Source organism: Calidris pugnax, unplaced genomic scaffold (genome assembly GCF_001431845.1).
Source record: "Calidris pugnax isolate Ruff unplaced genomic scaffold, ASM143184v1 scaffold44, whole genome shotgun sequence".
NCBI classification, from domain to species: domain Eukaryota; kingdom Metazoa; phylum Chordata; class Aves; order Charadriiformes; family Scolopacidae; genus Calidris; species Calidris pugnax.
The window spans coordinates 45,146,584-45,168,102 of NW_015094506.1; the positions used below are offsets into that span (position 1 = coordinate 45,146,584).

Genomic DNA, 21,519 nt, shown 5'->3' on the forward strand with positions numbered 1-21,519 from the left:
CCACTTGTTCTTCAATAAAACACTGCAGAGTGATTTCTCTTGCAATCAGGAAGAGAAAAAAAACCCTCCACTCTTGGCAAACTATATTTGGAAACTGAAAATCTCATTCTGCCTTTTTTTTTAAATTCCTGCTTAGAGGAATTTTATGATAAGGATGTAAGCTTTGCAGCTTATTAGAAATTATACAATTAAGATTTATTTTTAAAACTTACAAGAGTTGATTTTTTGTACTAAACTTTGCTTTTACAGACAATCATTGCATGGCCAAATTTATCTCTCCTAGGCAGGTATTTTTCCAATTTCTAACACTCCCCTACATGCTAGCACTTAACTGTCATAAATTTTCTTGTAGACACAATTACCCTTTCTGCCATTTTTCTGTCCTCCACATAAGGCCCCCCTTTTTTTTAAACAGGATCATCATCCAGCCCTGTCATTTGACCTAGGTTTCCAAATTGTTCTCCCATTAACTGGTTTTCCTCCTTAGGTTAAAAACAACACTTCCCCACTAAAAAAAGTATATTTGGAATCGTTTACCACTGGAGTTCAAGCTGCAGTTTTTAGGGTAATTGTCACTTTGTCTCTAGTGCTGCTCATCCTCAGAATTTCATCACGTATCTCAGATATGTTGTGATTTATCAAAGAGCTGGTTCTCGGAAGTCTATCAGTACACAAGAATGTCATGTTAACCTTCAGACTTGTAGAGCAAACTCTGGAAATGAGAATCTGAAAGGGTATGACTATAAATGGCAATTGGTCCTTGCCAGATGTATTTGGATTTTGTGATGTCATATTTTTATGCAGACTTCTGATTCTAGAGGGTCTTGACCCATGACTACTCATGGTTAGTTTACAATCAGATTTAAGAATTCAAGTATCATCAATGGTTGCATCTGAATTCACATTCTTGCCAATTCGACTTTCTGCTATGTAATACATCTTCAGTTCCCATCACTGCAGCATGCTCCACTGCCACCTCTGACGTCTCATCCTCACCTCATCATTCCCACCACCTCCTGGAGACTGTGAGGACAACAGTTGCATTTCAGAAGTCGAGTTGCTGAGGCTACGGTTCTCCACTCCTTTCAGGCTCAATCACTTGCAGAACCACTGGCCCTATAAATGGCTGTGCCTGAATCATGCCAGTTTGATTAGACCCAGATGACAACTGAGCAGAGGAAGAAGCTGGATTCTATTCTGGGCTCTACTAGTCATATACATGATGTACAACACAAGAATGGGCAGACAACAAAGCATTTTGTCCTCAGTTGCTGAGACTGAAAAACTTGGGAGAGTGATAACCATGCCTATCCTTATGTACAAAATATTTTGAAACAGTTGGTTGAAAGCCACTATATAAAAGTCAACTACATATTATTAGGTATTGTTCCTACTTTAGGGCATTTTTTTATTCACAGATGTTATGCAAAAACCATTTACTAAATCAGCCACAACCATATTTTTTAAATCATAGGATATCTGAAGAAGAAAAACTCCGTAGCCATCTCCTGGGAAAGGAAAAGAATGATCCCGACACTGGCAGCAAACACTCATTGCATCTCATTACAGTTTCACGAAGAGTAAAGAAACAAATATTAGCATACTTGGGCTCTGAATGGCAATAGCTAGGTAAAACTCCATGGTGTGTGCTATCCAGTAAAGCTGACTAATGGACCTGTCCAGTCTTAAAGTCTGTAGATCTGTGAGTTCATTTTATGAAGAGAAAAAGTCTCCCAAAGCACTTTCAAGATTCAAAGCAGGTTGCTAATGGTCTGGCAAGCCTGACTGGCACTTCATGCTGGAATATGCCACGGCTCACAGAAAGACCAAATAATATCTGTTAAACCTTCGTGCAAAGGAGGAATTAATATACAACCATGGATATACTTGGTGGGCTAAAGGTTCATCTAGCCTGGAATGACATTCCTCACAGCAGACAATATCAGAAACTAGACAAATATGAAGTGTTCTTCACCCATCATACTCTCCTTACTCCCCCAGTCTGCTCCCCAGAGAGTGAATCAGTGACTAACATGCAAACCAGTAAGTTCAACAGCCATTACTGGATCTCTTCTCTCTTAGTTGTCTAATCCTTTTCTGAAGCAACCTGTGCTTCTGCTTTCCACATCCTCTGGCAACAAACTGGAGCTATCACCCTGTATCCACACACCAGCATCATAGCACCGTGCTCTGCACCCTGTGGGGATGGGGAGAAGGACCAGCTCGGTTCCTGATGGTGGTGCTCCTGAACAAGCTTTCTGAGTCCTACACTAAAAGCAGGAGGAGGCTGGATGTGCTATGCAGCATGTCCAAACCACAATTTGGGATGATTTTCTACTGGTCTGTTCTCTGATCTAAAACACAAATAACTTACAGAAACAGAATATTGCTGAGAAGCTGAGGAGCTTTCCAAGAGGCAATATAAGCACATGCTCTCCTACCATCCCTAGTAAGCTCTCCTGTCTGTGGGACTTCCATATCTTCACTTCCCTGCCTCAAAGGAAAACTCACATAAAAAAAGACTGAGTCACCTGGAGGTGAAATGAAGGCTGACAGAAAGCTGTAACAGTCACAATAAACTTCAGGGGATGGGTACAAGCTGGGTTAATGTGCAGCTCTTCACCAGGATGAGCACTTCCTCATGTACCTCTTCGTGGACACTCCTGCAGAGTTCTGCTCCCCCTGCCATTTGTCAGTGACCACATTTGCATCACCTGAGCTAGGTGCTACAGTCATCCTAGTTACTCCTTGCACAAGTGTGCTTACCCTGTACAGTCACCATAGCTAAATGAATCGGGGGAGCACCCTATAACAAGCCCTCGTGAGTTCTTCTGGAAATGAACACTTTATTCTCATGCATTTTAGGCCATAAATTGGAGATGACAGCAAAGTAATCAGGACAGTATCATGCTGTGCCTCCTAATTCTCCTGGGTCTCCACTGATTATATAGGAGAAATCCAATCAGACGTGGAATTAAATCACTTCCCTTACGTTGGACTAGCCAAAGCCATTCCTTAAATGACAGATTGCTAACAGCTCCCTTAATGACATCACCCAATATGTCATAAAATTTGCTGCCAGCAATATGGATTTTTTTTTCCCCCAGCCAGAAGCATTCCCTGGCTGTAGAGCAGAAGTTTCATCGACAAAATGTGGCTCAAGAAAGAACCTATAAAGGGTTGTCAGTGCATAAGGTAAGTCCCACCCAAAAACTCATTGAAGAATAAAATTATCCTTCTTGGCACTTCTTTCCTGGAACAGTGCCCCATGTCAGATTTATCTAAGTGTGATTGAAATTATCTATCCACCATCTCTGCAGGTAACACTAAAACTCACATCTCAGGAATAGTATCCAGATCTTTGCAAGATTACTAGCCTTGGGTGAAATCTGTTATCTTCTTACTTCTTTCATGCTTTTTGGAAGGCAACTCTTCCCAGATGGGTATTAGCATTAGAGAAGAAACAGATACACTTGCAGTTACGATAGCAAGGATTATTTACCTGGAGTTTCACTATTATCCCTTTACTTCCAGACTCACATCAGTTTTTCTGTCAGAACTGCAAGTAAAGTGATAACCAGAGCATACATAGCATGAACAGCCTTTAAGAATTTCTAAGAGACAATTTGCAGGTTTTTTCTCTATTGTTAAGACATCAGGAATCTAGCTTGCAGAAATGCACCATAAATGACTAGCCATTTGCTTTTAAAATGTTACAGTTGAACCCACTTGGGCAGCCATCAACCATGACTGCACAAAGGGTGCTTAATTACCCATTCCTGTAATTCTGTTTTACCTGCATTTTCTCATGAGCATGCCTTATGCAAGAATTAGCCCAGTTGCATAGACTTTTCAAAAAGGGCAAATATAGTTCTAAGAAAAATACTTCAGTAAGCGGAGCCAACAGTGGAGAAAAAGAAAGTCCTCCTTCTTTATCTAGACTTAAATTCTAATTCATAATGGAGAGCACGGAAAGCCTCCAAGATGTGGTCCTTCTGATCCAGGTGAGGTTGCCGCTCTCCACCCAGTTGCAGAAAATCAGTGTCGGCTGCTGTTCCTCTAAGTCACTCCGTAAACAGATCCTCTTCTCTCTGTATGCCATCTTTCCTGCATGCCACCATCTATCCATTCAAAGCAGTTATAGTTGAACAACCAGAAAATAGGAAGAAGGAAAAAGTGAAATGCTAAATCTTGTGGGAACTTAAAGCTAGTGCACTTGTCTGCATGGTCCCAGGATGTAGCTTAAATATCTTTGGTAACTCCTTGGGTATCGACTTCTGTTCCCTACAGCAATTCTTGCCAACAGAAAACCTTCCTGCATGCCAGTGGGGATGTTGAAAACCAGTGGTCTGAACAATCTGTCACTCATGTAAGTTCAAAAGAGAATCACTGTGGTGGCACTTGCTGGCACTGTGAGTAAATGAGCCATGAACTATGTATCTGGATATGCTGCAGTTCTTTTCTGAAAGAAAAAGCAAGTCAAAACGAAGTGTAACACTGCTGAACAGGATCAGCTAAACCTTGCTTATCCGTCAGTCATTCCTCCCTGTGTGAAAGCAGTCTTCTCAAGCCTGCCCATGATGATCATGGCCTCAGTACTTGCTTAGGTTCCTGAACTGACGTGTTTTAAGCCATGTCATCTGCTTATGTTATCCAGTCATTTTGGTCTTGTCATCCAAGGGAAAAACCTGGTTCGGCCAAATGTGTGGTAGCACATGTACTTTCAGTGCATGGAATAAAAGGCTAAAATAATCCCCATGAATTTTGTTCTCAAATTCCGAACTGCACTTCCATGAGTGCAGAGTGACAGATGTCAAAAATGAGCTGAGTACCTCATTAATGCAGAGATAAACACACAGAATATGTTGTTTGGAATGACAACCCAGTGTGTTTATATATGTGTGCCATTATTTATCATCCTACAGATGGTTTCTCACAGTGATGTACATCCACAAATATGTTTAATTTTGGGTTTTCCTATTCTATGTAATTATCATTTTTCCTTCTTTACACTGACTAGTACTAAGATGGCCTAGAGATCTCTGAGTTTTTCTAAGGGCAACAGGGTCACGTTTCACAAAGCAGAATCCGCACGCAATCAGTTCTTTGCAGTAATAACAGCCCATGCCCGTAGAGCATTTTTTAAGGAATTATCTCACTCTTATTTTACAGCTGGGAAAACTCTGAAAGGTGAAATGATTTACCCAAGGTCACACAGCAGGCTCTGTTCAGTACGTAGTTACTATTGTTGCCAATTGGGCAGCTCATCAAGCTCATGCTACTCACACCACTCAAATAAAATTCAAACAATAATTATTATTTTTACTGCAATTTGCACGGCACTCAAGGCTGGAGGCCACAATCAGGATTCAGCTTATGTTGGGCTCTGTTCAAACACCAAATCAAATCCAGTCCCTGCTTCAGGGGGCTTGCAGTCTCAGTAGGGATATAATTCTGTGGGAACACAAAACGTGATGGAAAAGGAGGGAAGGGGGGAGGGAGCGACAGAAGGCTGTAACAAGAATGTAAGGTTTCACATTGTTTTGGATTACTGTGAAGCCTAGAAGCTTATTATTACTTAAATTATTTATGTGGGTAAGAAATATAAGCACGTTACTGACAGCCACCTGTCTGTTACTTGGGTGGCAGTTTATCTTCATAATCTTAATTGCACAAACACTTTACTTTCACTCCTATGGTCTTTGATTACATTGACAGACAGCAACTGGATCCTGCTATTTACTCTTCACTGCACTAACCGCATACTTACACTGTACATTCTAAAGAGTGATATTATCCTTAAGTTTACAACTCCCTCCCTAATCTGCTGCTAGGGTGATCCTTGCTGTAGACCTTTTTATATGGTATGTGCTTATACATTTTACAGCACATGACAATTTTGTGTACTAGCTAGAAGCTAATGAAATCATCTCACTCATGCTTTTACTAAACTCTGCAGTAATATAATATGGATTAACTCCCACCTTACCACCTGTCACTACATCCTAATGTGGCTCCATGCTAGCAGTATGTTATGTACCAAATGACCATACAGCTATTCCTCTTTAAAAGACTTAACTGGGTATAACGTTGATTGCACGAGGTTCGCTTTATGTTTACATCATAAAGACAAATTTTCTCTTCTTGTGGATTCACACTGCGTTTCATCTAATGGTACAGCAGGACACTGAACATTACACATGTGCGGTCAGATTTCAATATAATGTCATACAACATAAGAATTAAAAGCTCCTCTAATACTGAATGGCATAGACACAATGGGATTATTTGCAAGAGTAAGGTTGCTCAGTACCAAGTCAGGATTGCTGAATGGTCCTTAGAAGTTAACCCATTACTTTTCTGGTATGAAACTGCTACCCCATTATTTATTATAACACATGTATTTGTATAAATAATGAAAAAAGGTATACAGGAAATATTTGATTGACATCCGCAACCTCAGCTGGGTAGGTATTTTTTCTGGATTTCAATTAAGCCAAGCATTTAAAATGTGCTTCCAATCCATCAAAGCATGTGCTAAAATTTTTTGCTCAGCTGATGGAGTCTGCTGAAACAAATGGGCAGATTTTCACTGACGCTAACAGATTCTACATCAGTGCAGTAATTCCATAATGTACTGTAGAAGAGCCTGAGAAATCACAATTTAAATACATTCTTTTACACAAGGAAAGAATGAGCATTCATTTACAATTACTTTCCTTGCTCTTATTCTCAATTGGCTAAATCCACATACAAATTAATGACATCACAACGTCTGTTGAGGATACAGCATCAAAAACTAAGGCATTGAAGAACTTACACAAAAAATACTAAAGTAATTTCATTTTAGGCTATTAAAATTTTTCATAAAATGATGTCAGGTACATGTTACTACCCACATTTATTCCTCTCTGACAGGTATCACTGAAGCTCAGCAGAACTGAGGTATTTACTTAAAAGATTAGAAACAGGCTTTTAGTACTATGATAAATGGAAGCAATAAATAACAACAGCTTTGTTTAGAAATTGCCAATACCAGTTTTGCAGCTCTTCATATAGTATCTACTAATCTCCTCCAGCATCAGGTAATTGAAATTCCTTTATCATATTTCTGATACCTGCATTGATGACACTGCGGCTTTATTTTAATCCCAGGCAAAAGCACATTAAGACGAAACTGTGATTGACAGTATCTTGCTAATTTAGAATAAAATACTTGTTTAATCATCCCTAAACTGAACTTTATAAATCCAAGACAAAAGCAAGCCTAATTTAATAAAATCCAATGTATGGATGCATAGCCGATGTCTACATTAGCAAGCTGTGTATTGCAACAGAGTGGATCTAAAAAGTGAAACAGCGCTTAGGACCCAATACCCACAAAGCCTGTGTTTCACAAGTTTCACTTTGGATCAGCCCTAGTCTGGTCTGGTGGAAGGCACACATATTAGTGGTAGAAATGCATAAGGTCTACCCTTCGAGGACAGCTGGTTCAGCTTATTTAGAAAGAAACCCAGTTTGCATACCCCAAGACTTCTCCACAATGTGAATCAAACTGTAGTAAGTTGGCACAATGGGAAGATGAACTTTTAAAATGCACTCCTAACCAAAACTAAAACACTCTTACAGTCAGCCCCATGGATGGTCTCCTTGCAGACCGCTGGCCAAAGCAAGCAGTTTTACCTGGCTGCATAGGCACTCGGTCAGTCCTAGGATCTCTGAAGGCTTATCCAGATCACAGAACAGCCATACCACCCATGCATGAACCCATTCAGAACAGCTTGTATTTGAGGCTAATGAAATTTGGGGCCAGGCTGGCTTCATAACCGCAGAGAGTGGGATTCAGCTCCAGACAGAGAAACCTAAATGAAAGTGAGGTTAAGAAAAGAAGCTAGGACTTGATTCACTTGCCAGCGTGTTGGTTCCTAATGCTAGTTAAGCTGTTCTACTGCTTGTGAGACATCCGTGTGTAGATGACAGAGAACCTATATGAGACCTGTGTCCTTCTGGAAAAGCAGGTAGAGTTCAGACAGGATCCTTGAGGCATTTTAAGCCCAGATATCTGGATATAGGCAACTGCTTGATGGGTTGGCCTCTACAGCCTGACATCGTATCCTAAGACCCTGAACACTCCTGGATTCACTGCAGAAACACTTGACTGGCCTTGCCAGAGCCAGGCTAGGTCTGCCAAGGCCAATGGTGATACCACTCTACTGCAGTCTGACAGGCTAAGCCAGATGTGTGTAGCCATTTATCTCATTGCACGTTCTCTGGCACATCCCTGCTGTTATATCTATGCTTACCAATCACCTGATGTAAAATAAAATGGAGCTGTCTGTAGAAGTGTGCTTTGCATTTGCTTCAGACTTGATTTGGAAAAAAATTACGCCTCTTGGGAAGAGACAAAAATGCAGTTACAATTTCCCAGACAACTTCACTTTTGCTCAGCATAATTCCTCCAACATACCATATAATTAAAACTAAATGAAATGTTGTGTTATATGTTTAACACTCAGCTATTAAACATACCATCTTAGGTTCACATAGAATTCAGTGAGGCTAAATTTAAATCCAGATACTTGTATCTGCAGATCTATCCCTAAGGGTGTAAAATCCCAAACAGACATTTTTAAGTATGCATACTGCATGCCATAGGTTCACAGAAATGTACAAGATCAGAAATGTTTCATTTAAAGCTCAGGCTGTGCCTTTATACACAGTTGTTTGATACACTGAACACTTGTTTATCCCTTTGACAAAGTGCTCCCTCCTCTCTCCTTCTCAAATGGCCACAGGAGGCAGGGAAGAAGGCAGCAAGAACAGAACAGGGAACTCAACGTTGCTCCCATTTCCCATCTGCGTGAGCAAAGACTACTTGATGAGCCCATTCTTTCTACAACATCCAATGCATTTGACACAAACCTATTCACACAAAAAATGAGGCATTCAGTAGCATATCAATAAGGTAAGAGATTTTACATTTTTCTTAGCTATTTAGGAAGATTGTTTACATAGCAGCATGGCATCACAAAATAATTAGGTGCATGGAGAGATAACAAGGGACAAGTTCTCAAGGACACATCCTTAGCAAAACTAGATCTCAGGTTAGTCATAGAACTGATACTTTGTAAACTTTTTCCTGATGGTATGTTAGAATATTTTAAAAGATTTGGGTTTCAACTACTTTCACTTTTAAACATCAGTATTTAGCTGACATAAATTAAATTTTCTTAAAGGAAATTAAATATCCAAGTCACGTGAAAATGTTGAATGCAAAGGGAAAATGTGAAGCACATTACTGCAGCAGCTGTTGTTTTACAGTTTTACCGAGAATTTAAGGAAAACCCTGCCAGGCAGGAATGGAGCCCCACTTGACAGATCTACAGATCTTGATCACTGTCTATTTTTAATCCTAGAAGGCACCGAGACAGGAGTGATACTGTTTAAAAAACAGAACAAATGGAAGCAGAATAGAAAAGAGCATTCACCTAGTTCTGAAAAATGAGAAAGAGAGGAACAAGACATGTTACAAACACCGCATTCTGTAATCTCTTTCAGACACTCATCTATTTCCAGTGAACAGCTCAGTTTCTTACCAAATCTCTTCCCTTTAGAAAGTTGTTGCAGAACCTTACTGCTCCAATAGTTAGAAACCTTCTTTTAATTTCCAGGCTGAAGTGATTTATAAGCAGATAATATCCATTTGTTCTTGTGCCACCATTAGCCACAAGTTTAAAATCATTAGTTTTCACTCTATGGTCTGTGGACTCAGGAGGGGTTTATAAACTATTTCCAAGCTTTTTAAAGTGTTGTGAAGCAAAGTAGGCGTAACAGGCTGTCATTTGCTCTAACAATGCTACAGGGCATGTAGCATCATCTTTGGAAAAAGTTTAGGAAATCAAATAAAATCAAAGTGAAAAACACTGGCTTAAACAGTTCTTTTCCCTTCCTCTTGTTTTTTTTTGTCCCTTCCATGTGTTTTTAGACATCTGTCATGGACATCTTATCAACCTTCCTCTTCGTACATTAAAATAACCAAGCTTTCCTAGTTTTTCACCTGCAAAAAAAAAAAGTCACCAATCACTGGCTTTCCATTTTGCAGCTATTGTCATCTCAGCCAGAATTGGACATCAGTGTCCAGAATCCCACATGAAATATCATGGTGCATCACATAACAATCTCAACATTGCCTTCAATCAGTTACAAATACTTCATGAAATATACACCAGGATCATGCATGTCCTCTTCACAGATGCACTACATTGATAAACCATTGCTATCCTTTGATGAACAGATGCACTCAGGTCCTCCCTTCACTCACTGTTATCCATCCTCAGCTGCATGGCCTTTCATTCTCCACCAGTGAGTCTGCACCACCACTATCGCCTAAGTCCTCAAGGTTGACAAACGGTGAAGTGTCAGCTTGGAAATGATGGTTGGTGAGCCAGTTGATGATGCCATACTGAGGAATCCGATCAAATACAAATGTCTGACATGAACTAAATGCAAGTGATTGTGGCTGGTAAATCATCAGCATGTTTGGACTATTTTGGGCTATATTTTTCTAGTATAATGACCATGGATTGCAATTTCAAGCTGTTTATTTTACTGATGTTCGAATATAACTCCACCAGTAATAGGAAGGCTAAATACTAAGACATAGCAACCAAGTAATAATTAACTTTCTTTAGAGGAACATAAAGCGACAAGGACGAATAATTTTATTTTCATGGAAAGTCTAATATTTCTCTCATGGAATTAATCTTAAATCTTCCAATTAAGTCTTTGCAAAACTACACTGAATGTCTCTCAAGTAAAGACTCAATTTTTGGTGTTCAAAGATGTGTTAGCCAAGCTGAAGATACCTGGGGAAAATCTGATTTTGAAACACACAGCCAACATCAGAGAGAAGATACATTTATGATTTTTAGGCTCATGGGTAACATTCTCCCACTATCTCTATGTAAAAAACTTTCTTGTGGCTTGTTCTACATTTTTGATTGCTTCCTCCTCTTCTCAAAGGTTAGAAACATCTTTCTTTTTCAAGGTCACTACTAAGTCTAGTTTCAAAGCTAACTACACTTCATACACTTCATGCAAATTTTTCATCCACAGATCTTTTTATTGTTAATTTAAACAAAGAAAATAAGAAATTAACACTATGGAACTGAATTGCAGTTATAAATTGGTTTAAATTAAAGGACAAAATCCCATGTCACCTTAACTTTCCTGTACAGATTATTCTTGAGCTCCTCATTTTGAGACTTGGCTACATATTGGTTATGTCTACACAGATAAATTAAGCAGTGCTAGGGAGCATTTCCAGGCATTGAAACTCAACTCTCTATGCTATTAAATTGTTAGAATTGTCCCACAGCATGTGTCACAGGAGTGTTATTAGACTGTTCCAACTAACTATCTTCCAAAATATTGCCAGGGCACAGTTTGCAAGATAGGACATGCCAGGAACGGTTCCCAACAGGCAGTATGAGTCTGGTGACCCAGTTTTAGAAGGTAAAAAAATGTAATAGTATGGACACTGGCCAGTGCACCAGCTGACTCTGCACCAGAGGATGGTTCTGGACATGCTTATTTTGCAGGTACAGGCATAACCACTGCATGCCTCTGTTGGGCCCTAGTAAGCTAAGGAGATGACTTGCTACAGGAATGTCTGAGCCTAACTTTGAAGACCGTTAATCTCCAAGAAGCACAGGATCATTTCTGTAGGTGTTTCATGCTTACACACTGTCATCTGGGCTGTTGCGAAACAACCCTCTCCAAGACTCCTCTTGCTCACCCCGAGAGACTCCATGTTACTGAGACAGTAATGTCAGCTGAGACAGAATGTCAGACTGGAGGAAAAGATGTTGCTACTAGTCCACCCTCCCCCCTTCCCTGCTAAAATATTCCCTGATGTTAAGAAACATTGTGTTATTTTATTCCCACTTCTGCTTCACACAAAGTTCATCATGACAAATAAAGTATTGTAGGGTGGAGATTGCAAAGCTACAGTCCAGCACTGCAGTACAAGACACATTCTGGTCATGTTAATCACATGAGATCACATGAGAACTTATACCAGCAAGGTGCATGACTTTTGACTTCTAGCAGTAAACAAAAGAACCTCCCAAGGTTTCACTAGTAACATTTTCTAAACCTCTCAACTCAGAATATTTGTCTTTGACCTTGCCAGTACAGCATGTCTAGCTTTTTTCTCTAGAAACTTTTCTGTTCTGAAAGTTAACCAGAAAAATAAGGAAAGTGGAATGTGTGACAACTCATCAACTGTTTGTAATAATTTATTTCAAACCGTTTATTCGGTAGCTCTCTCCCTCTGATGCAGTCTCAATTACTTGATTGAATAATATTCTCTGAAATAGCACATGATGTGCTTGTGTCAAAGAGGCTCTCCACAGAGGCCATCAGCTACCTTTTAAAATCAATGAAATTCATAAATTTGCATTTGGCTTCTCAAGGAGAAAATAAAGGAACCTTTTTCCCCCGGTATGTATGACCTTCTCATTTTAAGGCGAGCTTGTTTCAAGTCTTCTGCATCTCTGAATGCCAACATGAAGACAGGTAATATCTTTCTTAGAACAGATAGATCTTGAAGTCTATTATATTCCCCTTCTTAAGGATTCTAGCCATAATTCTCTTTTAGTAATTGGGATTTGCACACTGTTCCACACAGTAATGCATATTCTAGCTATTCACTCTGTCATGCTGCCACTGCATTTTTAACAATGCTGATAGCAACCGATGTTATCGAATTCTGCAGACTTTTCAGGCTCTAGGCTTGTTCATGCCTTGTTTTTCATTTCACCATTTCGGAGCAAAAATGTTTTTATTTTTTCCTTTGTGATGCCTCACTACTGTGACCCTGCCATTTCTCACAGCTGGATCTTGTTAGTTTTCAAATATTGAGTCCACACTGTCTGATCACACCGCAGATTTTCTGTTCTGATACGTTTGCTGTCTTTATGTTTGCAAGATCAAAGCTAATGCTGTTTATACCACAGTGCTAAAAAGGTTCACTTCTCAAAAGGTAAAATAACCTTAGTATTTGAAATCTAGCCTTCTTTTATTCCATGCCTTCTACTCCTGATAATATCCATATGTTTCTCTTCTTGCTGGCTTCATTTTCCCATATAGCAATTTTCTTGATTAAACTTTTAGAAGGATTTTTTGAAAGAACTCAGCAGCAGCCAAATCCTATGCCTGTGAAGCCCTTTCAGGTGCAAGAAAGCAGAGCTGCACCTACACCAGCTGTTTTCCAAAACCCCACTCCCATTTCGCTTTCCCAATAGTATTCAAGTTCTCAGCTCCTCACCTTTTAATAGCTGATAGTTTCCTCTTTTAAATTCTCTCCCAGTTTCTTTCTCCCCTCCTTTCTTTCCTTCCATATATCTTTTTTTTTTTCAGTGAAATGGAATTTGTCCTCAAATTGCTTCGATAACTTCATGCATTTCCTTTTATATCTTACTATTCTGTTATCGTAGTGTTTTTCAAACAGTGGACCACAGCCCCCAGGATGTTCATAAAAGGCAATTGGGAGAGTTATAAGATGCTGAAATTTTTATTACACTCTAAAATAAAAGAAAATATCTCTTCTCCATTCCCCAAACACCTTTATCCTTCAAAAACAAGTTTCGCTATCAAAATCTCAAATCACTCATACAAATAAATGATATACACTTGTTACGTGATGCATTTTAGCCAGGTTCCCTCGGGAATCAAGGCTGATGTGGCTGTGCGATGTGGAGCCAACTGACCAATTTCAACCAAATTTGACTGAGGCTACAAGCTTTCAAGATACTAAACTTCTACAAGTTTTGTGAAGAAGCTGGTCTCTGGGCAGAGTAGAAAGGATCCCAAATTCACATGAGTGGAAAGGCAGGTATAGTTTATCCTTTATAAAATCTAGGTGGCAACTTGAGGTGATCAAATCAACACACAAATACCTTTCTCCCAGTTATAACACATGCTGCATCCCTGCCAACTACACAAATGAAGAGCTTGTGAGGAGTCCTGAAGGCAAGGGATGATGGGGTGCAGAAGAGAACTTGTGGTATTGTGGGCACAGGGTATTTGGGGAAAGAAATGACTTGGAGAGCCAGCACTTCTGACTCACACTGGGACACCAGCACTTCCCAAGCTGGTGTGGCAATACTCATCACAGCCAGGGTGACAGCAGCAGAGTAGAGGCTACTATCGGACATTCCCAGACCAATGATGTGGGAGGCACTGAGGATCTCTACTAAGTCCGATTGGAAACCTTCTTCTGGAGCTCAATGCCAATCATATTGGCAGCATGACTTCTCCTCTGAGAAAAGGAAGCAGATTCACCAGGCCCACTTGTATTAGGAGATGTCCTCATAGGCTTGATGAGACAGTCTATTGTTGGCAAGCAGAGCACTCAGCTCTTTCCCTGCTCCCTGCCTGCCCGCATAGCTCCAGCACCCCATTTCCCAAAGTCGCAAAGGCAATTCTCATGTTAACCATGGTCAGAGCCCTCAGTATCCCTGATTTATCTGAATTTTCTCCCTGAAGGTCCAGCATCCACTACTGCTTACAAACCCATAAATAACCTGTCATCTCAACCTGTGTGTGGGGTTTGGGGTGTTAATGCTCTTATTAAAGTCAGCATCACTAGTGAAACTCAGTTCAAAAACCTGGTTGATTTTCCCGGATTTGCCTTCCTCTCCCTTTGGGCTCCCATGTGGCTCTCACTTTACAACTGGGGTACATGGTGGGAACAAAAGCTGGCAGCAGTGTTGGTTAAGACCCTTTGCTTTTGGTGAGTTAGGCCATGCCTCTTAGCAAGAGGCACCCAGTCTTATGTAAAGACTTTAACTGAAGGAGAAACCTCTATAAAGATAATTAACAAATGCAATTTAACAGGTTAGAAATGTGTATACCTCATGGCTAATGCAAATTTGTGTAACTTCATCTTCCAAACATAGCATTTGTCAAGTTAAGGAGCACTGCACGAATTGAAATCTCCCCCTGTAGGTCTTCATACACCCTAATCTGTCAATTTTTAATCTTCTTTTGAGTAGCAAGAAAATTCATCCTTTTAGCTCTTCTTCTTTCATTTATTTAAATCTGTCCTGAAACCCTTTCTACTTCATACTTGAAAGGGAGTCTTGACAGATGTTCAATCAGGACATAGAGGGCTCAGGAACCACTGTGGGCAATGGCAGTATCATTTTTTGCATACACATTTAGGGACCACATCGGACTTTTTAAGTGCAGCACTGCAGTGAGACCTCATGTGCAGATGCCCATCTACCACAGCCTCTAATTTCTCTTCTACATAACTGGTTTCCACAACACATAATTTCCATAACTCTCCCATCAGTAAGAACGCCTCCTACATTTTGATCCCCAGAGTCTTACACTGCATTTGGTGTATTAAAATACAGGCTGTTGACGCAAGCCTAGGTTATTATGACATCCAAAACAGTATATGAAATTAGCTATCCTTACTATAATTTATTAAACAAATAATTTTTGTGCCACCTGCAAAGTTCAGCAGCCCTAAGTGTATATTATTCTTCCAACTAATAGGTAAAGATATTGAAGCTACAAACAAGATCCATATCTGACTCCACTAGACACCCTGCTCAAACACTGGCACAAGACTGGGATTTTTTCTAGCCTTCTGGAATTTACCCCTATACCAAGATCTGACTAACAGCAATAACAAAGGCTCCAAGAGCATCAAGGTCAAGCCTTTTAAGACTCTTATATAAAAGTCACCTGGTCCTGCAGACTGATTTCAAGTACAAAGGCAAACAACAATGCAGCCGCAATGAAGAATTTCACCTTTTCATTCTGAAACAATTCCCTGGTTTAAATGAACTTTTAACTTGGCCATGTAATAATCTCTCTCCTATTTTTGGGGCTTTGGCCCCAAAGAACTGGCAATCGAGTAATATGAAACTAGATTTAAAAACTAGTTTAGAGCAGGTTCAGGGAAAGCCTGGGGAACCACAGAAAGACTGATGTCTGCACCACGTAAATCGGTGAGAACTACGAAAGACAACAGAGTATGTCAGCATGTGCACAAACATATCATTTTTGTGTGATGAAAGGAAGTGAGTAAGGTATGGCCAACAACACCTATTTTATGTAATTTTTCACAAAACTACTAGAGTTGTCCAAAGAAAGAAGGAAATAATGCATACCATGGAATTTTTTGTTAACAAAGTCCACTTGGAATTCCAAAAGACATTTGATAAATCTGTCATTCATAAGTCTTAAAAAATCTAAACCCCCAGAGGATAAAAATAAATGTCCTTGCAAGGATAAATAATTAGAAACAGATGGTAGAAGAATACTGTCAGTTTTCCAAGCGGAGAGAGGTCAATGGTGGAGTCCTGCAGGGATCTGTGCTGGAACTTGGGAGCTGCTCGCTCATTTATAAATGAGCTGGAAAAGAGGGTAAATGGTGAAGTGACAAAGTTTGCTGCTGATATTCATTCAGGGTAGCTAAGATAAGGGCTGACTATGAAGAAAGACTTTACAATACTGGGTGACTAGGCAATAAAAAGGCAAATTAAAGTCAATGTAGATAAACAAATACGGAGTTGTTTGAGGGGAAAAAAACTAACTACACAAAATGATGTGCTCCAAGGTGACTGTTACTGCTTCAGGACTGAGATCTTGGGGTTATAATAGGTAGTTCTGTGAAAACATCAGCCCACTGCTCACTAACACTGAAAAAGTGAACATTAGGAATTACTAGGAAAGGAACAAAGAATGAAAGAGAGAATATTATTATACCACTCTGTAAATGGCTGGTTTGTCAGTCCTGAATATTGCATTTACTTCTGGTCCCACTGCCTCTGAAAGGTTACTGGAGACTGGAAATAGCTGAGGGCAGGGCAGTAAGGATGATCACAGGCATGGTGCAACCTAACAACAAAGGAAAGACTAAGAAGCTAAAGATTAATCAGCTCTCAGAAGCACATAACTGAGGGGATACAGCAAAGGTGTAGTCTGGACCAGCACAAGGAAGGTGCCAGGGAGTCTTCTGTTTCACAACCTCTTCCAATACATGAGCTGGGAGGATCAAATGAATTGGCAGGTAAAAAGTTTAAAACATAAAAAAACCCACTGAATCTTCACACAACATGCATTAAGCGGTGGAACTCTTTGCTCTGGGGCACTGTAAATGTGGAGTGGTTTTTGTTGCTTTGTTCAGCTGAACTCCTACTGTGGGCATAGGCTTAGGCATCTGCTGAAAAACATACATATAGATTTCATCCTACTCGTCTGAGTAGAGAGAAAAAGTAATGACGAATGTCTAGCCATGTAAAAAAATCACAATGACATAAATGAAGTGTTTAATTTGTTTAACTTATAAAGGAATACATCTCAAGAAATGTCTTTGTGAGGTTCCTTGCAAACTTTAGATGCAGGGCAGTAAAGAGCAGTAATATCTCATTTCTAATGCTTTCACTAAGTGAGCAGCTGCTCAAATTAAGTAAGTGTTCATGCAAGTGTCTGTATATGTAATTTTGAAATTGCAGAAGTGGGGACTATGGGCTGGAGAATGAGGATGCCAACGCTGGCTCTCAAGATACCCTGACAGCATTACATACATGGAACAAAAGAAGCAGTTTAAGTCATGGCAAAATCATAAGGGAGTATGTTGTCCTCACGTACACAAAGGAAATAGCTCTTCCTAGGATTTTTTCTGCATAATCATGTCATAGACATGACTAGACAGCAATAAGGGTTGAAAATGCATGTGGCCGAGGTATTATATTTCTGTTCCTTATTTAAAAAACACCTCTTCAAAACAAGAGCTCTATCATGCTGACAATTTATAATGACTCATGCAGGACAGAATGGGATCAAAAATCTTTTAAAGAAATAAGTTCCTAAGCTTTTATTTGCAATCCTAAATCAAGCGTGATCCCATGCTGAAAAAAACTGCTTCTAAGGAGATTTAAATTACATCCATTTTAAGTATTATTATATGATCTCACTGAATGCTAACACTGCTAAGGTACATAATAGAAAGCAAAATCAAAGCTATACTCACATACTTCTTTCTTTTACTACTTCAGGTTCAATTTTGTTCCTGTACCACGCAGAACTATCTGCATACGTAGATGACATTACTACATTGTTATTTGTGAGATAAGCATCTTAAGGTTATTATTGCCTATTCCTTATACTCTCAAAACAGTAAGATAATAACAGAAGCGGGTCATATAGCTCATAGAAAACCTATCAGAACTCATTATAACTCTCGTCCTGCACATTTGATTCTAAGTTATCCTCCTGTCCCACCACCACTGCTTCCTTCTTCAAAGGACACAACCCAAACCAATATAGATGTTCTGGTAGTTTTCTTCCCCTCTGAGGAAAGTTTTCTGAGCCAATATGGAAATGAACAGTCAGGTAAATGCTGAATTAAGGTGCAACATTCAGCAAACAACAAAGTCAATATCTTTCAACACCCAACATCATTCCAGTTCTTCCAGGGCATTCATGTACAAACCAGGAAAGACAGCAAACAACCACTTCGCTATACAAGTATTCTCCTATTATTTTAATTATGGAGGTAAGCAGTGTAAAAAGTGATTCTTCTGCTGACATAGTCCTTTTGTTGACTTTTAATGCCAACAGTGCATCTACCAGCTTTGGAGATGACAAAAATTCTGTGTTATTTTGCCTGAAAATATATCTTCAGTGTCACACCTGCACATGTGCAACATCATATAGACTGATTGTCCTCCTGTAAATCAGCTGCATGCAGTGATTTCTAAACATTATTCTTCACCTGTGCAGAAATGCAGTAAGGGAATGAGATCCATTTTTATCTACTTTGCACTAGCTTCCGTTGGCATAAAGCAGTGGAACCATATCAATAAAACACCATTATCTCTGATGTTGGAAAGCATAAAGGGTTTGGAAATTGTGCTGTCCTACTGCATACCGGACATGAACAAAACAGGCTGAGGATGCACCAAAACAGTGAATATTAATGCCACCTTTTACCAGAGGAGCCATAAGGAGAGGAAACAGCTGAAAGCAAAACTCCTTAATGGAGCAGAGGAGACGTCAGTGGTGCAAAGATGAAACAGTTTGCTCTGCCTGGAGCCAAATGACATGACTGTGTACAATTAATAACACCATCAGAATGCACATTACTGAACAGACAAAGTAGCCACCAACATCAAAGAGGATTTCCAATGCAGAGATAATGAACGCAAACCTCATCTCACTGGAATTGGAGAAAAATCTACCAACCTCAAGTGACTGCAGATCAATCCCCGAGTGATAAAGAAACCGTATGGAATCTTAAGTGATGGGAACAGCATAAAAATACATATAGCACACATAAATACAGCATAGCAAAGAGAAATGAATAAAGCTGTTTCACACAAACCAGAAATTTCCACTAAGCCTCATGGACTAGGTGGCAAACTGAATAATGCTGGACCCGCTCAGCAAACAACTCGGAAGAATTATTGCTCAGAAACTGAAATGAATGTAGGTCAATTAAGGGGACTGAAAAAGTGATTGTGAGCCCATTTTAGAGACTTTTGCTCTGTTTCCCTAACAGCTTATTCCTGCAGAGGCAAAACTTCACAATTTTAGGGTTTTATTGAGAGGACAAATATAAGGTATGCTTTGATTTTAGACTCTTTTTTTTCCCAATTATTGAAGAATTATTCTTTTCTATCTCCCTAAAACTGATTTTATTACTATCTCAACTCTAGAGACCATTCTTTTCTCCCCTTCTGCCTACCAGCTGCACGCAAATCACCAGTTCTCTACTAACTGAGAGGGAGAGCTGTGTTGGAACTACAAGAAGGGATATCCTGGTGTTCTCCCTCCTTCTTCCCATGCGCTTTCCCCAGGGAGACACTGGATGTGATGGTGAAATTCAAATGAAGTCAGGAGACCTTCTGAATCAAAACCAGCAACTGAAATTAATTAGTTTTCTTTACCCTTCTAACATAGAGAGGAAAATAAACCTTGCAAACAGGGGTAAGAGACCCCAACCAAAACTCATGCATCTAACATCCAATGACCTCAGCTGCCCTTCCAGTTGGCCAGCAGAAGACCCCACCATCCCATCCCACTGAACCAAAGTGGGCTCTGCCTTGACCAGGTGGAAATCTGGGCTCAGGACTAACCTTCAACAGGCTGGCTGTTACCTTCATTCACTGTCATCTGCTGGAGGCATCCCCATGGTCCCCACTGCCATTTTCTCCTGACCTTTAGCTACCAGACCAAGTGCTGGAGGACAGCCCGGACCTGCCGCCGCCCGCAGCTCTCCCTAGGGCTGTTTGATGCTCACGGGTCGGTTCACAGGCCGAAACCGGACAATTTCTCCGGGCATTCCCGCTCCTCGCGGGGGGTGCGAGGGGCTGAGCCTGACCTCGGCCCAAGCCCGGTGCCCACCCGGGGCGGGTAGGGGGGTGGCCCGGGGCAGACACCGGCACCGCTCTGCAGCGCCACTGAGGCGTCCCGGTCGTCGTCCCCCCCGGCCCCACCCCCCCCGGCGGAGCATCCCGATCCCCCGCCGCTCCCCTTACCCCCTCCCGGCCCGGGCGGCCGCCGGCGCCGCAAGTTTCTCCAAAGCCGCCCGTTCCCCCCCGCGGCGCCGAGGCGGGCAGGGACGGGCAGGGTGGCGCGGAGCCCCCCCAGGGCCGAAGCCGCTGCCCCCACTCACCCGAGGTCAGCTGCATCCAGGCACAGATCTTGTAGACGGTGGCTGTGTTGCAGAAGAAGAAGAGGATGAAGCAGACGATGCAGGCGATGATGAGCATCATCGAGAGCCCGATGAAGAAGGAGGCAGCTTTGAAGGCTCCCGAGGGCAGGCTGGAGAAGTCCGTGAAGCTGCCCCGGCAGGTGAGTTCCCGGCTGAAGCCGTTGCCGATGCAGTAGTGGAAGAGCCCGAAGTAGCCCGCCTGCGGGGTGTCCACGCCGTCCCCGATCCAGTAGGGCTGGATGAAGCACACCACGTTGACGATGGCAAAGCAGATGGTGAAGATGGCCCAGAGCACGCCGATGGCCCGCGAGTTCCGCACGTAGTTAGTGTGGTAGATCTTGGCCGCCTCCTGAGCGGGGAGCATCCCCGCTGCTGCCGCTCCTGACGAGCCTGCTCCTGTCGCCGCCGTCCCTGCAGCCGCTCCGGGCATCCTCGCCGAGAAGATCCCCCCTCCCCTTCCTCCTCCTCCTCCTCCTCTCCTCCTCCTTCTCCTCCTCCTCCTCCTCCCCGCTTGCTCCGCTCGACGCTGCACCAACCGCCACAACGGCCGCCAACGGTCACACCAACGGCCACAACGCCCACTAACCGCCACACCAACGGCCACACCAACCGCCACAATGCCCGCCAACGGCCACCCCAACCGCCACCCGGGCCCCGGGGCGGGGTGCACGGCTGAGGTGCCGTTCCTGAGGAGAGGCGGCGGCGGGGCAGAGGGCGAGGGGCCGCTGGCTGTCTTTGCCGGGCGGGAAGGGTGAGCCCCGCTGGGCGGCGGGGACGCC

The 21,519-nt window shown here is 41.6% G+C and overlaps 1 protein-coding gene across 3 annotated transcripts in view; it reads right to left on the reverse strand.

The window, feature by feature from the left end:
• Positions 1 to 21,182, reverse strand: part of LHFPL3 (lipoma HMGIC fusion partner-like 3) — a 249,776-nt gene extending 228,594 nt beyond the window's left edge. For all 3 annotated transcript variants that reach the window (XM_014963168.1, XM_014963170.1, XM_014963169.1), the window contains exon 1: positions 20,702 to 21,182. In XM_014963168.1, coding sequence (XP_014818654.1) covers positions 20,702 to 21,170 — 469 coding nt within the window. In that variant the 5' untranslated portion in view covers positions 21,171 to 21,182. The remainder of the gene's footprint in view (positions 1 to 20,701) is intronic.
• Between the last annotated feature and the right edge of the window lie 337 nt (positions 21,183 to 21,519).